Source organism: Bombina bombina, chromosome 5 (genome assembly GCF_027579735.1).
Source record: "Bombina bombina isolate aBomBom1 chromosome 5, aBomBom1.pri, whole genome shotgun sequence".
Classification (NCBI taxonomy): domain Eukaryota; kingdom Metazoa; phylum Chordata; class Amphibia; order Anura; family Bombinatoridae; genus Bombina; species Bombina bombina.
Window position 1 is genome coordinate 1,136,695,671 of NC_069503.1, and position 12,590 is coordinate 1,136,708,260.

The following is a 12,590-nucleotide window of genomic DNA, read 5'->3' on the forward strand; positions in this document are numbered from 1 at the left end:
CAACAGGAAATGGCAAAGAGCCCAGCAAAGCTGGTCACATGATCCCTCCTAGGCTCCGCCTACCCCAGTCATTCTCTTTGCCGTTGTACAGGCAACATCTCCACGGAGATGGCTTAGAGTTTTTTAGTGTTTAACTGTAGTTTTTATTATTCAATCAAGAGTTTGTTATTTTAAAATAGTGCTGGTATGTACTATTTACTCTGAAACAGAAAAGAGATGAAGATTTCTGTTTGTAAGAGGAAAATGATTTTAGCAACCGTTACTAAAATCCATGGCTGTTCCACACAGGACTGTTGAGAGGAATTAACTTCAGTTGGGGGAACAGTGAGCAGTCTTTTGCTGCTTGAGGTATGACACATTCTAACAAGACGATGTAATGCTGGAAGCTGTCATTTTCCCTATGGGATCCGGTAAGCCATTTTTATTCAGACAGTAAATAAGGGCTTCACAAGGGCTTATTAAGACTGTAGACATTTTCTGGGCTAAATCGATTCATATATACACATATTTAGCCTTGAGGAATCATTTAATCTGGGTATTTTTGTAAAATAATATCGGCAGGCACTGTTTTAGACACCTTATTCTCTAGGGGCTTTCCCTAATCTTAGGCAGAGCCTCATTTTCGCGCCGGTATTGCGCACTTGTTTTTGAGAAGCATAACATGCAGTCGCATGTGTGAGGAGCTCTGATACATAGAAAAGACTTTCTGAAGGCGTCATTTGGTATCGTATTCCCCTTTGGGCTTGGTTGGGTCTCAGCAAAGCAGATACCAGGGACTGTAAAGGGGTTAAAGATAAAAACGGCTCCGGTTCCGTTATTTTAAGGGTTAAAGCTTCAAAATTTGGTGTGCAATACTTTTAAGGCTTTAAGACACTGTGGTGAAATTTTGGTGAATTTTGAACAATTCCTTCATACTTTTTCGCAATTGCAGTAATAAAGTGTGTTCAGTTTAAAATTTAAAGTGACAGTAACGGTTTTATTTTAAAACGTTTTTTGTACTTTGTTATCAAGTTTATGCCTGTTTAACATGTCTGAACTACCAGATAGACTGTGTTCTGAATGTGGGGAAGCCAAGGTTCCTTCTCATTTAAATAGATGTGATTTATGTGACACTGAAAATGATGCCCAAGATGATTCCTCAAGTGAGGGGAGTAAGCATGGTACTGCATCATTCCCTCCTTCGTCTACACCAGTCTTGCCCACTCAGGAGGCCCCTAGTACATCTAGCGCGCCAATACTCCTTACTATGCAACAATTAACGGCTGTAATGGATAATTCTATCAAACATTTTAGCCAAAATGCCCACTTATCAGCGTAAGCGCGACTGCTCTGTTTTAGATACTGAAGAGCATGAGGACGCTGATGATAATGGTTCTGAAATGCCCCTACACCAGTCTGAGGGGGCCAGGGAGGTTTTGTCTGAGGGAGAAATTTCAGATTCAGGGAAAATTTCTCAACAAGCTGAACCCGATGTGATTACATTTAAATTTAAGTTGGAACATCTCCGCGCTCTGCTTAAGGAGGTATTATCCACTCTGGATGATTGTGAGAATTTGATCATCCCAGAGAAACTATGTAAAATGGACAAGTTCCTAGAGGTCCCGGGGCTCCCAGAAGCTTTTCCTATACCCAAGCGGGTGGCGGACATTGTAAATAAAGAATGGGAAAGGCCCGGTATACCTTTCGTCCCTCCCCCCATATTTAAAAAATTGTTTCCTATGGTCGACCCCAGAAAGGACTTATGGCAGACAGTCCCCAAGGTCGAGGGAGCGGTTTCTACTTTAAACAAACGCACCACTATACCCATAGAAGATAGTTGTGCTTTCAAAGATCCTATGGATAAAAAATTAGGTTTGCTTAAAAAGATGTTTGTTCAGCAAGGTTACCTTCTACAACCAATTTCATGCATTGTCCCTGTCACTACAGCCGCGTGTTTCTGGTTCGATGAGCTAGTAAAGGCGATCGATAGTGATTCTCCTCCTTATGAGGAGATTATGGACAGAATCCGTGCTCTCAAATTGGCTAATTCTTTCACCCTAGACGCCACTTTGCAATTGGCTAGGTTAGCGGCGAAAAATTCTGGGTTTGCTATTGTGGCGCGCAGAGCGCTTTGGTTGAAATCTTGGTCAGCGGATGCGTCTTCCAAGAACAAATTGCTTAACATTCCTTTCAAGGGGAAAACGCTGTTTGGCCCTGACTTGAAAGAGATTATCTCTGATATCACTGGGGGTAAGGGCCACGCCCTTCCTCAGGATAGGTCTTTCAAGGCCAAAAATAAACCTAATTTTCGTCCCTTTCGTAGAAACGGACCAGCCCCAAGTGCTACGTCCTCTAAGCAAGAGGGTAATACTTCTCAAGCCAAGCCAGCCTGGAGACCAATGCAAGGCTGGAACAAGGGAAAGCAGGCCAAGAAACCTGCCACTGCTACCAAGACAGCATGAAATGTTGGCCCCCGATCCGGGACCGGATCTGGTGGGGGGCAGACTCTCTCTCTTCGCTCAGGCTTGGGCAAGAGATGTTCTGGATCCTTGGGCACTAGGAATAGTCTCCCAAGGTTATCTTCTGGAATTCAAGGGGCTTCCCCCAAGGGGGAGGTTCCACAGGTCTCAATTGTCTTCAACATAAAGAGACAGGCATTCTTACATTGTGTAGAAGACCTGTTAAAAATGGGAGTGATTCATCCTGTTCCATTAGGAGAACAAGGGATGGGGTTCTACTCCAATCTGTTCATAGTTCCCAAAAAAGAGGGAACGTTCAGACCAATCTTAGATCTCAAGATCTTAAACAAGTTTCTCAAGGTTCCATCGTTCAAAATGGAAACCATTCGAACAATTCTTCCTTCCATCCAGGAAGGTCAATTCATGACCACGGTGGATTTAAAGGATGCGTATCTACATATTCCTATCCACAAGGAACATCATCGGTTCCTAAGGTTCGCATTCCTGGACAAGCATTACCAGTTCGTGGCGCTTCCTTTCGGATTAGCCACTGCTCCAAGGATTTTCACAAAGGTACTAGGGTCCCTTCTAGCGGTACTAAGACCAAGGGGCATTGCAGTAGTTCCTTACTTGGATGACATTCTGATCAAGCGTCGTCCCTTCCTCAAGCAAAGGCTCACACGGACATAGTCCTGGCCTTTCTCAGATCTCACGGATGGAAAGTGAACGTGGAAAAGAGTTCTCTATCTCCGTCGACAAGGGTTCCCTTCTTGGGAACAATAATAGACTCCTTAGAAATGAGGATTTTTCTGACAGAGGCCAGAAAAACAAAACTTCTAAACTCTTGTCAAACACTTCATTCCGTTCCTCTTCCTTCCATAGCGCAGTGCATGGAAGTAATAGGTTTGATGGTAGCGGCAATGGACATAGTTCCTTTTGCGCGCATTCATCTAAGACCATTACAACTGTGCATGCTCAGTCAGTGGAATGGGGACTATACAGACTTGTCTCCGAAGATACAAGTAAATCAGAGGACCAGAGACTCACTCCGTTGGTGGCTGTCCCTGGACAACCTGTCACAAGGGATGACCTTCCGCAGACCAGAGTGGGTCATTGTCACGACCGACGCCAGTCTGATGGGCTGGGGCGCGGTCTGGGGACCCCTGAAAGCTCAGGGTCTTTGGTCTCGGGAAGAATCTCTTCTACCGATAAATATTCTGGAACTGAGAGCGATATTCAATGCTCTCAAGGCTTGGCCTCAGCTAGCAAAGGCCAAGTTCATACGGTTTCAATCAGACAACATGACGACTGTTGCGTACATCAACCATCAGGGGGGAACAAGGAGTTCCCTGGCGATGGAAGAAGTGACCAAAATCATTCAATGGGCGGAGACTCACTCCTGCCACCTGTCTGCAATCCACATCCCAGGAGTGGAAAATTGGGAAGCGGATTTTCTGAGTCGTCAGACATTACATCCGGGGGAGTGGGAACTCCATCCGGAAATCTTTGCCCAAATTACTCAACTGTGGGGCATTCCAGACATGGATCTGATGGCCTCTCGTCAGAACTTCAAGGTTCCTTGCTACGGGTCCAGATCCAGGGATCCCAAGGCGACTCTAGTAGATGCACTAGTAGCACCTTGGACCTTCAAACTAGCTTATGTATTCCCGCCGTTTCCTCTCATCCCCAGGCTGGTAGCCAGGATCAATCAGGAGAGGGCGTCGGTGATCTTGATAGCTCCTGCGTGGCCACGCAGGACTTGGTATGCAGATCTGGTGAATGTCATCGGCTCCACCATGGAAGCTACCTTTGAGACGAGACCTTCTTGTTCAAGGTCCGTTCGAACATCCGAATCTGGTCTCACTCCAGCTGACTGCTTGGAGATTGAACGCTTGATCTTATCAAAACGAGGGTTCTCAGATTCTGTTATTGATACTCTTGTTCAGGCCAGAAAGCCTGTAACTAGAAAAATTTACCACAAAATATGGAAAAAATATATCTGTTGGTGTGAATCTAAAGGATTCCCTTGGGACAAGGTAAAGATTCCTAAGATTCTATCCTTTCTTCAAGAAGGATTGGAGAAAGGATTATCTGCAAGTTCCTTGAAGGGACAGATTTCTGCCTTGTCTGTGTTACTTCACAAAAAGCTGGCAGCTGTGCCAGATGTTCAAGCCTTTGTTCAGGCTCTGGTTAGAATCAAGCCTGTTTACAAACCTTTGACTCCTCCTTGGAGTCTCAACTTAGTTCTTTCAGTTCTTCAGGGGGTTCCGTTTGAACCCTTACATTCCGTTGATATTAAGTTATTATCTTGGAAAGTTTTGTTTTTGGTTGCAATTTCTTCTGCTAGAAGAGTTTCAGAATTATCTGCTCTGCAGTGTTCTCCTCCTTATCTGGTGTTCCATGCAGATAAGGTGGTTTTACGTACTAAACCTGGTTTTCTTCCAAAAGTTGTTTCTAACAAAAACATTAACCAGGAGATAGTCGTGCCTTCTTTGTGTCCGAAACCAGTTTCGAAGAAGGAACGTTTGTTGCACAATTTGGATGTTGTTCGCGCTCTAAAATTCTATTTAGATGCTACAAAGGATTTTAGACAAACATCTTCCTTGTTTATTCTGGTAAAAGGAGAGGTCAAAAAGCAACTTCTACCTCTCTCTCTTTTTGGATTAAAAGCATCATCAGATTGGCTTATGTGACTGCCGGACGGCAGCCTCCTGAAAGAATCACAGCTCATTCCACTAGGGCTGTGGCTTCCACATGGGCCTTCAAGAACGAGGCTTCTGTTGATCAGATATGTAGGGCAGCGACTTGGTCTTCACTGCACACTTTTACCAAATTTTACAAGTTTGATACTTTTGCTTCTTCTGAGGCTATTTTTGGGAGAAAGGTTTTGCAAGCCGTGGTGCCTTCCATTTAGGTGACCTGATTTGCTCCCTCCCTTCATCCGTGTCCTAAAGCTTTGGTATTGGTTCCCACAAGTAAGGATGACGCCGTGGACCGGACACACCTATGTTGGAGAAAACAGAATTTATGTTTACCTGATAAATTACTTTCTCCAACGGTGTGTCCGGTCCACGGCCCGCCCTGGTTTTTTAATCAGGTCTGAATTTATTTTCTTTAACTACAGTCACCACGGTATCATATGGTTTCTCCTATGCAAATATTCCTCCTTAACGTCGGTCGAATGACTGGGGTAGGCGGAGCCTAGGAGGGATCATGTGACCAGCTTTGCTGGGCTCTTTGCCATTTCCTGTTGGGGAAGAGAATATCCCACAAGTAAGGATGATGCCGTGGACCGGACACACCGTTGGAGAAAGTAATTTATCAGGTAAACATAAATTCTGTTTTTACCCCTATGATTACCTTGTATGTAAGCATCTTCAGAGTGCTCCTTATCTCAGTTTTATTAATATACTTTTTACCTCTGTGATTAGCTTGTATCTATGCCTCTACAGACTGCCCCTTTATTTTTAGTCCATCAGTGTTGGCTCCCAGGTAACTCCATGTGCTTGAGCAGTGTTATCTATATGGCACACATGAACTAACACCCTCTGGTGGTGAAAAACTGTCAAAATGCATTCAGAAAAGAGGCAGCCTTCAAGTTCTAAGAAATTAGCATATGAACCTCCTCCTATTTTTAGCTTTCAACTAAGAATACCAAGAGAACAATGAAAATTGGTGATAAAAAAAAAAATTATGCTTACCTGATAAATTGTATTTCTTTCTTGACGCAATGAGTCCACGGATAATCTAATTACTATTGGGAATATCACTCCTGCCCAGCAGGAGGCGGCAAAGAGCACCACAGCAAAAGCTGTTAAATATCACCTCCCTTCCCTCCAACCCCTGTCATTCGACCGAAGCAAAGGAGAGAAAGGAAGCAACTAGGTGCAGAGGTGCCTGAGGTTTATAACAAACCAACAACCTGTCTAAAGAACAGGGCGGGCCGTGGACTCGTGTCAAGAGAGAAATAAATTTATCAGGTAAGCATAAATTTTGTTTTCTTATGACACAATGAGTTCACGGATCATCTAATTACTATTGGGAATCAATACCCAAGCTAAAGTACACAGATAAGGGAGGGACAAGACAGGGAATCTAAACGGAAGGCACCACTGCTTGAAGAACCTTTCTCCCAAAAGCGGCCTCAAAATTTTAAGTGTGGAGAGGACCAAGTTGCAGCCTTGCAAATCTGTTCCGCAGAAGCTTCATTTTTGAATGCCCAGGAAGAGGAAAAAGCCCTTGCAGAATGAGCCGTAACACACTCAGGAGGCTGCTGTCCAGCAGTTTCATAGGCGAAGCGAATGATACTCTTCAGTCACAAAGAAAGAGAAGTAGCCGTAGCTTTCTGATCCTTACGTTTCCCAGAGACTACCACAAACAGAGCAGAAGACTGACGAAAATCCTTAGTCGCCTGTAAATAAAATTTGAATGCACACCCCACGTCCAGATTGTGCAAAAGCTGTTCCTTTTGAGAAGGAGGATTAGGACACAAGGAACGAACAACAATCTCCTGATTAATGTTCCGGTCTGAAACCACTTTAGGGAGAAACCCTAACTTAGTACGCAAAACCACCTTATGCTAATGAAAAATAAGGTAAGGAGACTCATACTGTAATGCCGAGAGCTCTGACACTCTACAAGCAGATGAAATAGCAACAAGAAACAAAACTTTCCAAGATAACTTAATATCTAAGGAATGCATAGGCTCAAACGGAGCCCCTTGAAGAACCTTAAGAACTAAATTAAGACTCCAGGGAGGAGTAACTGGCTTGAACACAGGCATGATCCTGACCAAGGCCTGACAAAACGATTGCACGTTTGGGACGTCCGCCAGACGTTTATGTAACAAAATAGACAAGGCAGATATTTGCCCCTTTAGGGAACTTGCCGATAAACCCTTCTCCAAACCACCTTGGAGAAAGGACAGTATTCTAGAAATCCTAACTCTACTCCAAGAGCAGCCCTTTGATTCACACCAATACAGATATTTATGCCATATCTTATGGTAAATCTTTCTAGTCACAGGTTTACAAGCCTGAATCATGACAGATTCCGAAAATCCACGCTTGGATAAAATTAAGAGTTCAATCTCCAAGCAGTCTGTTTCACAGAAACTAGATTTGAATGAGGGAAGGGCCCTTGAAATAGAAGGTACTTCCTCAACGGAAGTCTCCAAGGTGGAAGAGATGTCCACCAGGTCTGCATACCAAATCCTGCAAGGCCACGCCGGTGCAATCAGGATCACCAACGCCCTCTCCTGCTTTATTCGAGCAATGACCCGAGGTAGAGCGAACGGAGGAAATAGGTATGCGAGACTGAAATTCCAAGGTACAGACAGAGCGTCTATCAGTACCGCCTGATCTAGAAATGCAAACCTTGTGATGGTCCCTGTGGATGGGCACATGCAGGTACGCATCCTTTAAATCCACCGTTGTCATAAATTGACCCTCTTGGACCAAAGGAAGAATGGAACTAATAGTTTCCATCTTGAAGGACAGCACTCTGAGGAATTTTAGACTCTTGAGATCTAATATTGGTCTTAAGGTTCCCTCCTTTTTGGGAACCATGAACAGATTGGAATAGAACCCCCATACCCTGTTCATGCATTGGAACAGAAACTATCACTCCCAGGTCGGAGAGCTCCCGCACACCGTGTAAGAACGCCTCTCTTGTCTGGTCCCTACAGATAATCTTGAAAGCAGAAACCTGCCCCTGGGAGGAAAGGTCTTGAACTCTAGTTTGTATCCCTGGGACACTGTCTGCCGCCCAGGGATCCTGAACATCTCGAATCTAAGCCTGAGTGAAGAATGAAAGTTTTCCCCCCACAAGATCCGGTCCCGGATCAGGGGCAGGCCCTTCATGCTGCTTTTGATTCAATAGCAGGCTTCTTGGATTGTTTTCCCTTGTTCCAAGACTGATTGGGCCTCCAGGAAGGACTGTTCCTGCTTGGAGGAGGGAGTGGAAAGACTTCCTTGAAATTTCAAAAGGAACAAAAATTACTGACGTCCCTTTTTGTTTCTCTAATCCTGACGGAGGAAATGCCTCAGGTCAAAAGCATAGTAATGCCGTTTTATCGTTACTTAAGCTAAAAACACCACCTCTGAGCCTGCTCCTCGTCCCAAGTGCCTATTACTGCCCATAATAAATACTGTCATAAGAGAATCACTTTATTATGTCCCAAATTTATATAAATTATTTGAAAGTGCCATCTTTTATTTTGAATGACGATTCCCAGAAAATAAAAAAATCAGCACTTACCTTTGTAAATCTGCCCGGCAGCAAGGCAGCTCACTAGGTTTAAGAGGCATGATTCCTCACATGGACCTGTGGAAAAAATGCAAAGACTGAATTAACTTACGCAGGCTTTAGAAAATAGGGCAGCATTAGTATATGGGAGGCACAGTGATGATTATACCCCACAAGTTACCATTACTCTAAAGCCACCACTGCTCTACTGAAGAGACTGATATGGACTACGGCTACACCCTAGAACAAAGCAGCACAATCTTGCACCACTTCAAGAAAGATTTTTTTTTTTTTTTTTTTTTTTTTTTAAGAATCTTGTTTTCCAACACCTAACTTTACCACTTCCTTGCTCTAACGTAGGCAGACAATGACTGGGGTTAGAGGGGAAGGGAGGTGATATTTAACAGCTTTGCTGTGGTGCTCTTTGCCGCCTCCTGCTGGGCAGGAGTGATATTCCCAATAGTAATTAGATCCGTGGACTCATCGTGTCATTAGAAAGCAAAGTAAATTGTAAAATGTTGAAATATCATGAGTGTTTTGGACTAGACTGTCACTTTAAGTTTTGACCTTTTTTCTTTCCCATTTCTCCTAGGCATGGTGGGGAGGATTATGTCTTTTCATTGCTCACAGGGTACTGCGACCCCCCTCCTGGCGTCACCTTGAGGGAAGGACTGTACTATAACCCATACTTCCCTGGGCAAGCTATTGGAATGGCACCCCCCATTTACAACGAGATCCTTGAGTATGATGATGGTGAGAGCATCTTTACAGCAAAAACATTAAAGTGAAATAAACACTTTAAATTGTCAATAAAAACACTTCCCTGACTTGATATAGTGTGCGACTCATCAGTATATTTTTAAAGCTGAATGTGTAGCATATATAGGATAGCAGTTTTCTGACTCAGTGGGCCTTTAGCATATATAGGATAGCAGTTTTCTGACTTGGTGGGCCTTTAGCATATATAGGATAGCAGTTTTCTGACTCGGTGGGCCTTTAGCATATATAGGATAGCAGTTTTCTGACTCGGTGGGCCTTTAGCATATATAGGATAGCAGTTTTCTGACTCGGTGGGCCTTTAGCAGATATAGGATAGCAGTTTTCTGACTCGGTGGGCCTTTAGCATATATAGGATAGCAGTTTTCTGACTCGGTGGGCCTTTAGCATATATAGGATAGCAGTTTTCTGACTCGGTGGGCCTTTAGCATATATAGGATAGCAGTTTTCTGACTCGGTGGGCCTTTAGCATATATAGGATAGCAGTTTTCTGACTCGGTGGGCCTTCTGGTTTCTCACTGTTAAAATCTTTTCCTATTTTTCCTTACGACTGCCCAGATATTTATAAAATGATTACATTATGGAGCATTATCAGAAACTATTTACCCATCAGTCCTTTAGAATAATTATTTGTTATATGAACATTGCTTTTTATGCCTGATATTTTAGTTAAATATTAAAGTTACTTTTGTTATAAATTGACCACATTCTGTAAAGCCATATTAGGAGCAGTCGGAAGTGTACTGCGTATTAATGAGCCACCGATACATTGTAATAGCATTACATAGGCCTCCCAGTAGCTGTCATTAGGTCTATCAGCCATGTAACACTATCCATGCATAATAAACTGAAGGCAAGATGGGAGTTATGCTTAGATACCTCTTGTCTACCAGAGGGGTCTGTAACGCATTGCTTAGCAAAGTGTTTGCCCCTTGACAGTCTGTCACCCTTATGTCTTCCACAAGGAATAAATGTTCCCTATAGATGGCTTCAGGTTATTTGATTGCAACAGCATAGTCCTCTTATTGTGTGTGTTTGCATTTCCCCACAGGCACTCCAGCCACCATGTCTCAGGTTGCTAAGGATGTTTGCACGTTCCTGAGATGGGCTTCTGAGCCAGAACACGATCATCGCAAGCTTATGGGTCTCAAGGTGAGTTGCCTCTAATGAATCTACCCAGGTAAGTAGTGGTTTTCTATAAGGCACCAGTTTGTCCCCTCTAAAAACCTCCAGTAAAAAGCTCTGCATGGTATTCATTAAATAACTTATTCTGACACTGCTAATGTGCAGTTTTTCTTCTCTGCCCTCCTCAGGACACTCTCATCCATGGTACTGTTAGGTTCAATGTCGACAGTTCACCCCCCGCCCAGTTGTTTAAGCTTTTCCAACTTTGTCCAATCACTAATCATAGTGATCTGATGCTGTCACTCCTTAGTGTAGCTACTTGCTTGGTCTGTTCATTAGTCAGTGATGGTTCATCTCACATTTTGCCATATTCTGTTTTTCACCACAACCCTTTAATATGTAATCTATACAGTTACCATCTCACACTTTTTTTTCTCTGTGCATCTCTCATAACTGAATAACCAGAACATCATTGTGTTGGGATTCCCGAATGAAGCTTTTAGGTTCCAATTATAGTTCTCAGCAAATGTCCCCACTACAAGTTTATGCAGTGCTTCCACTGCCCTTTAAACCGTCTGCTTGCCCCTTCCTTAAACAGCACACAATAAAATATGTTAGAGACAGAGCAACCTCTCACCAAATAAACAGCCCCCATGATCAGCCACTTTCACCAACACAATCTTCTTCTCATTTACACCGGCATTCTCCCACCTTATACCGATCCTATTAATCCTGTTCCCTCACTGCTTTTTTTACTTCTACATTGTCTCCCACTTTCTGTCCCTGACACTTCCATTATCCATTAATCCTGGACTTGACTGACTTTTTTTTTTATTCTATAATTTAAAAAACTAAAATCTCAGACCCTTGGCTCTGCAGCTCCAAAATACCATAATCTTAATCTCCCAAAGTCTAACGAAAAGATTTCCTAAACTTGTGCTGATTTAATTTAATACTAGTGCTGTGTGATACTTTATCTGTTTACAACAAAACGTGGTTGCCATTAACCTGGTGCAGAAAATGATTGGATTTGTTTTTCCCCGTTTAGGTAATCATGATTGCTTCTCTTCTAATCCCGCTGGTGTACTACATGAAGAGGCACAGATGGAGTGTTCTAAAGAGCAGAAAGATTGCCTACAGACCACCAAAGTAACGAATGTACTGAACACCTCCACACTCGCAGACCTCTTTACTTTGTGCATTACTGGCCTCATCTGAGAGAAAGTGATGGATATTGATCAGTCCTTTTCCTTCCTCCCTGGGACAAGAAGCTGCAGAGACAGACAGAACACTTACTGTATCATTCGCACACGCTCGGCATCTGTAGATTATTTTCTTCCAGTTATTTTTTTTTCTCCATTTTGAGTCTTTTTTTTTTTTTTTTTGTGTTGTCCACAATAAATAACTTTGTGGAGATGGAAAAAGGACTAGAAGGAGAAAGTATTTGAGAAAAATGTCTGTCCGTTAATTCCCTACTTGGGGAGGCTAATAAATTAACTATTTTAAATTTAAATGGTCAGTAAAAGTAGCCTTCTTCTGTAAAAGCTCTAATCCTTATACACAAGTCAGAATGGTTTAACTACACAACTGTAGCAGCCATCTTTAGTAGCCAAGAGGTTGTTAAAATGAATGTTTCCAGTTTTGAATTAAATGTTTTCGAAAACAAAATGCAGCTGGCAAGTCACCCTGACAAAAATATATACAGGTGTGTAGTGGTGGAGCAATGGCATTGTCTTCTTGGGTAATTGCTCCTTTATGTTTGCATCTAAAAAAAGAGGGAAAAAACCAGCAGTAAGATGTAATTGGCTGGGCTCTTATAATTTTCTAACATTATCTTTCTGGGAACCAATGACTCAACTTAAAGGGATACACAAGTCAAAGTTATAATGCGGATGGGGTGTGTGAAATAATTTACATAAAGCAGTACAAGACTGCAGACAGATGTACAACTGAAAGCACTCAAATTCCCTGCTACAAGTACTTTAAAATGGGAGCAACAAGTGG

The 12,590-nt window shown here is 42.9% G+C and overlaps 1 protein-coding gene across 1 annotated transcript in view; it reads left to right on the forward strand.

Annotated features, from left to right (window-relative positions):
- Positions 1-12,099, forward strand: part of LOC128661188 (cytochrome c1, heme protein, mitochondrial) — a 76,682-nt gene extending 64,583 nt beyond the window's left edge. Inside the window, exons 5-7 of the mRNA XM_053715431.1 lie at positions 9,277-9,437; positions 10,513-10,613; positions 11,635-12,099. Coding sequence (XP_053571406.1) covers positions 9,277-9,437; positions 10,513-10,613; positions 11,635-11,739 — 367 coding nt within the window. The 3' untranslated portion in view covers positions 11,740-12,099. The remainder of the gene's footprint in view (positions 1-9,276; positions 9,438-10,512; positions 10,614-11,634) is intronic.
- Positions 12,100-12,590: the final 491 nt, after the last annotated feature.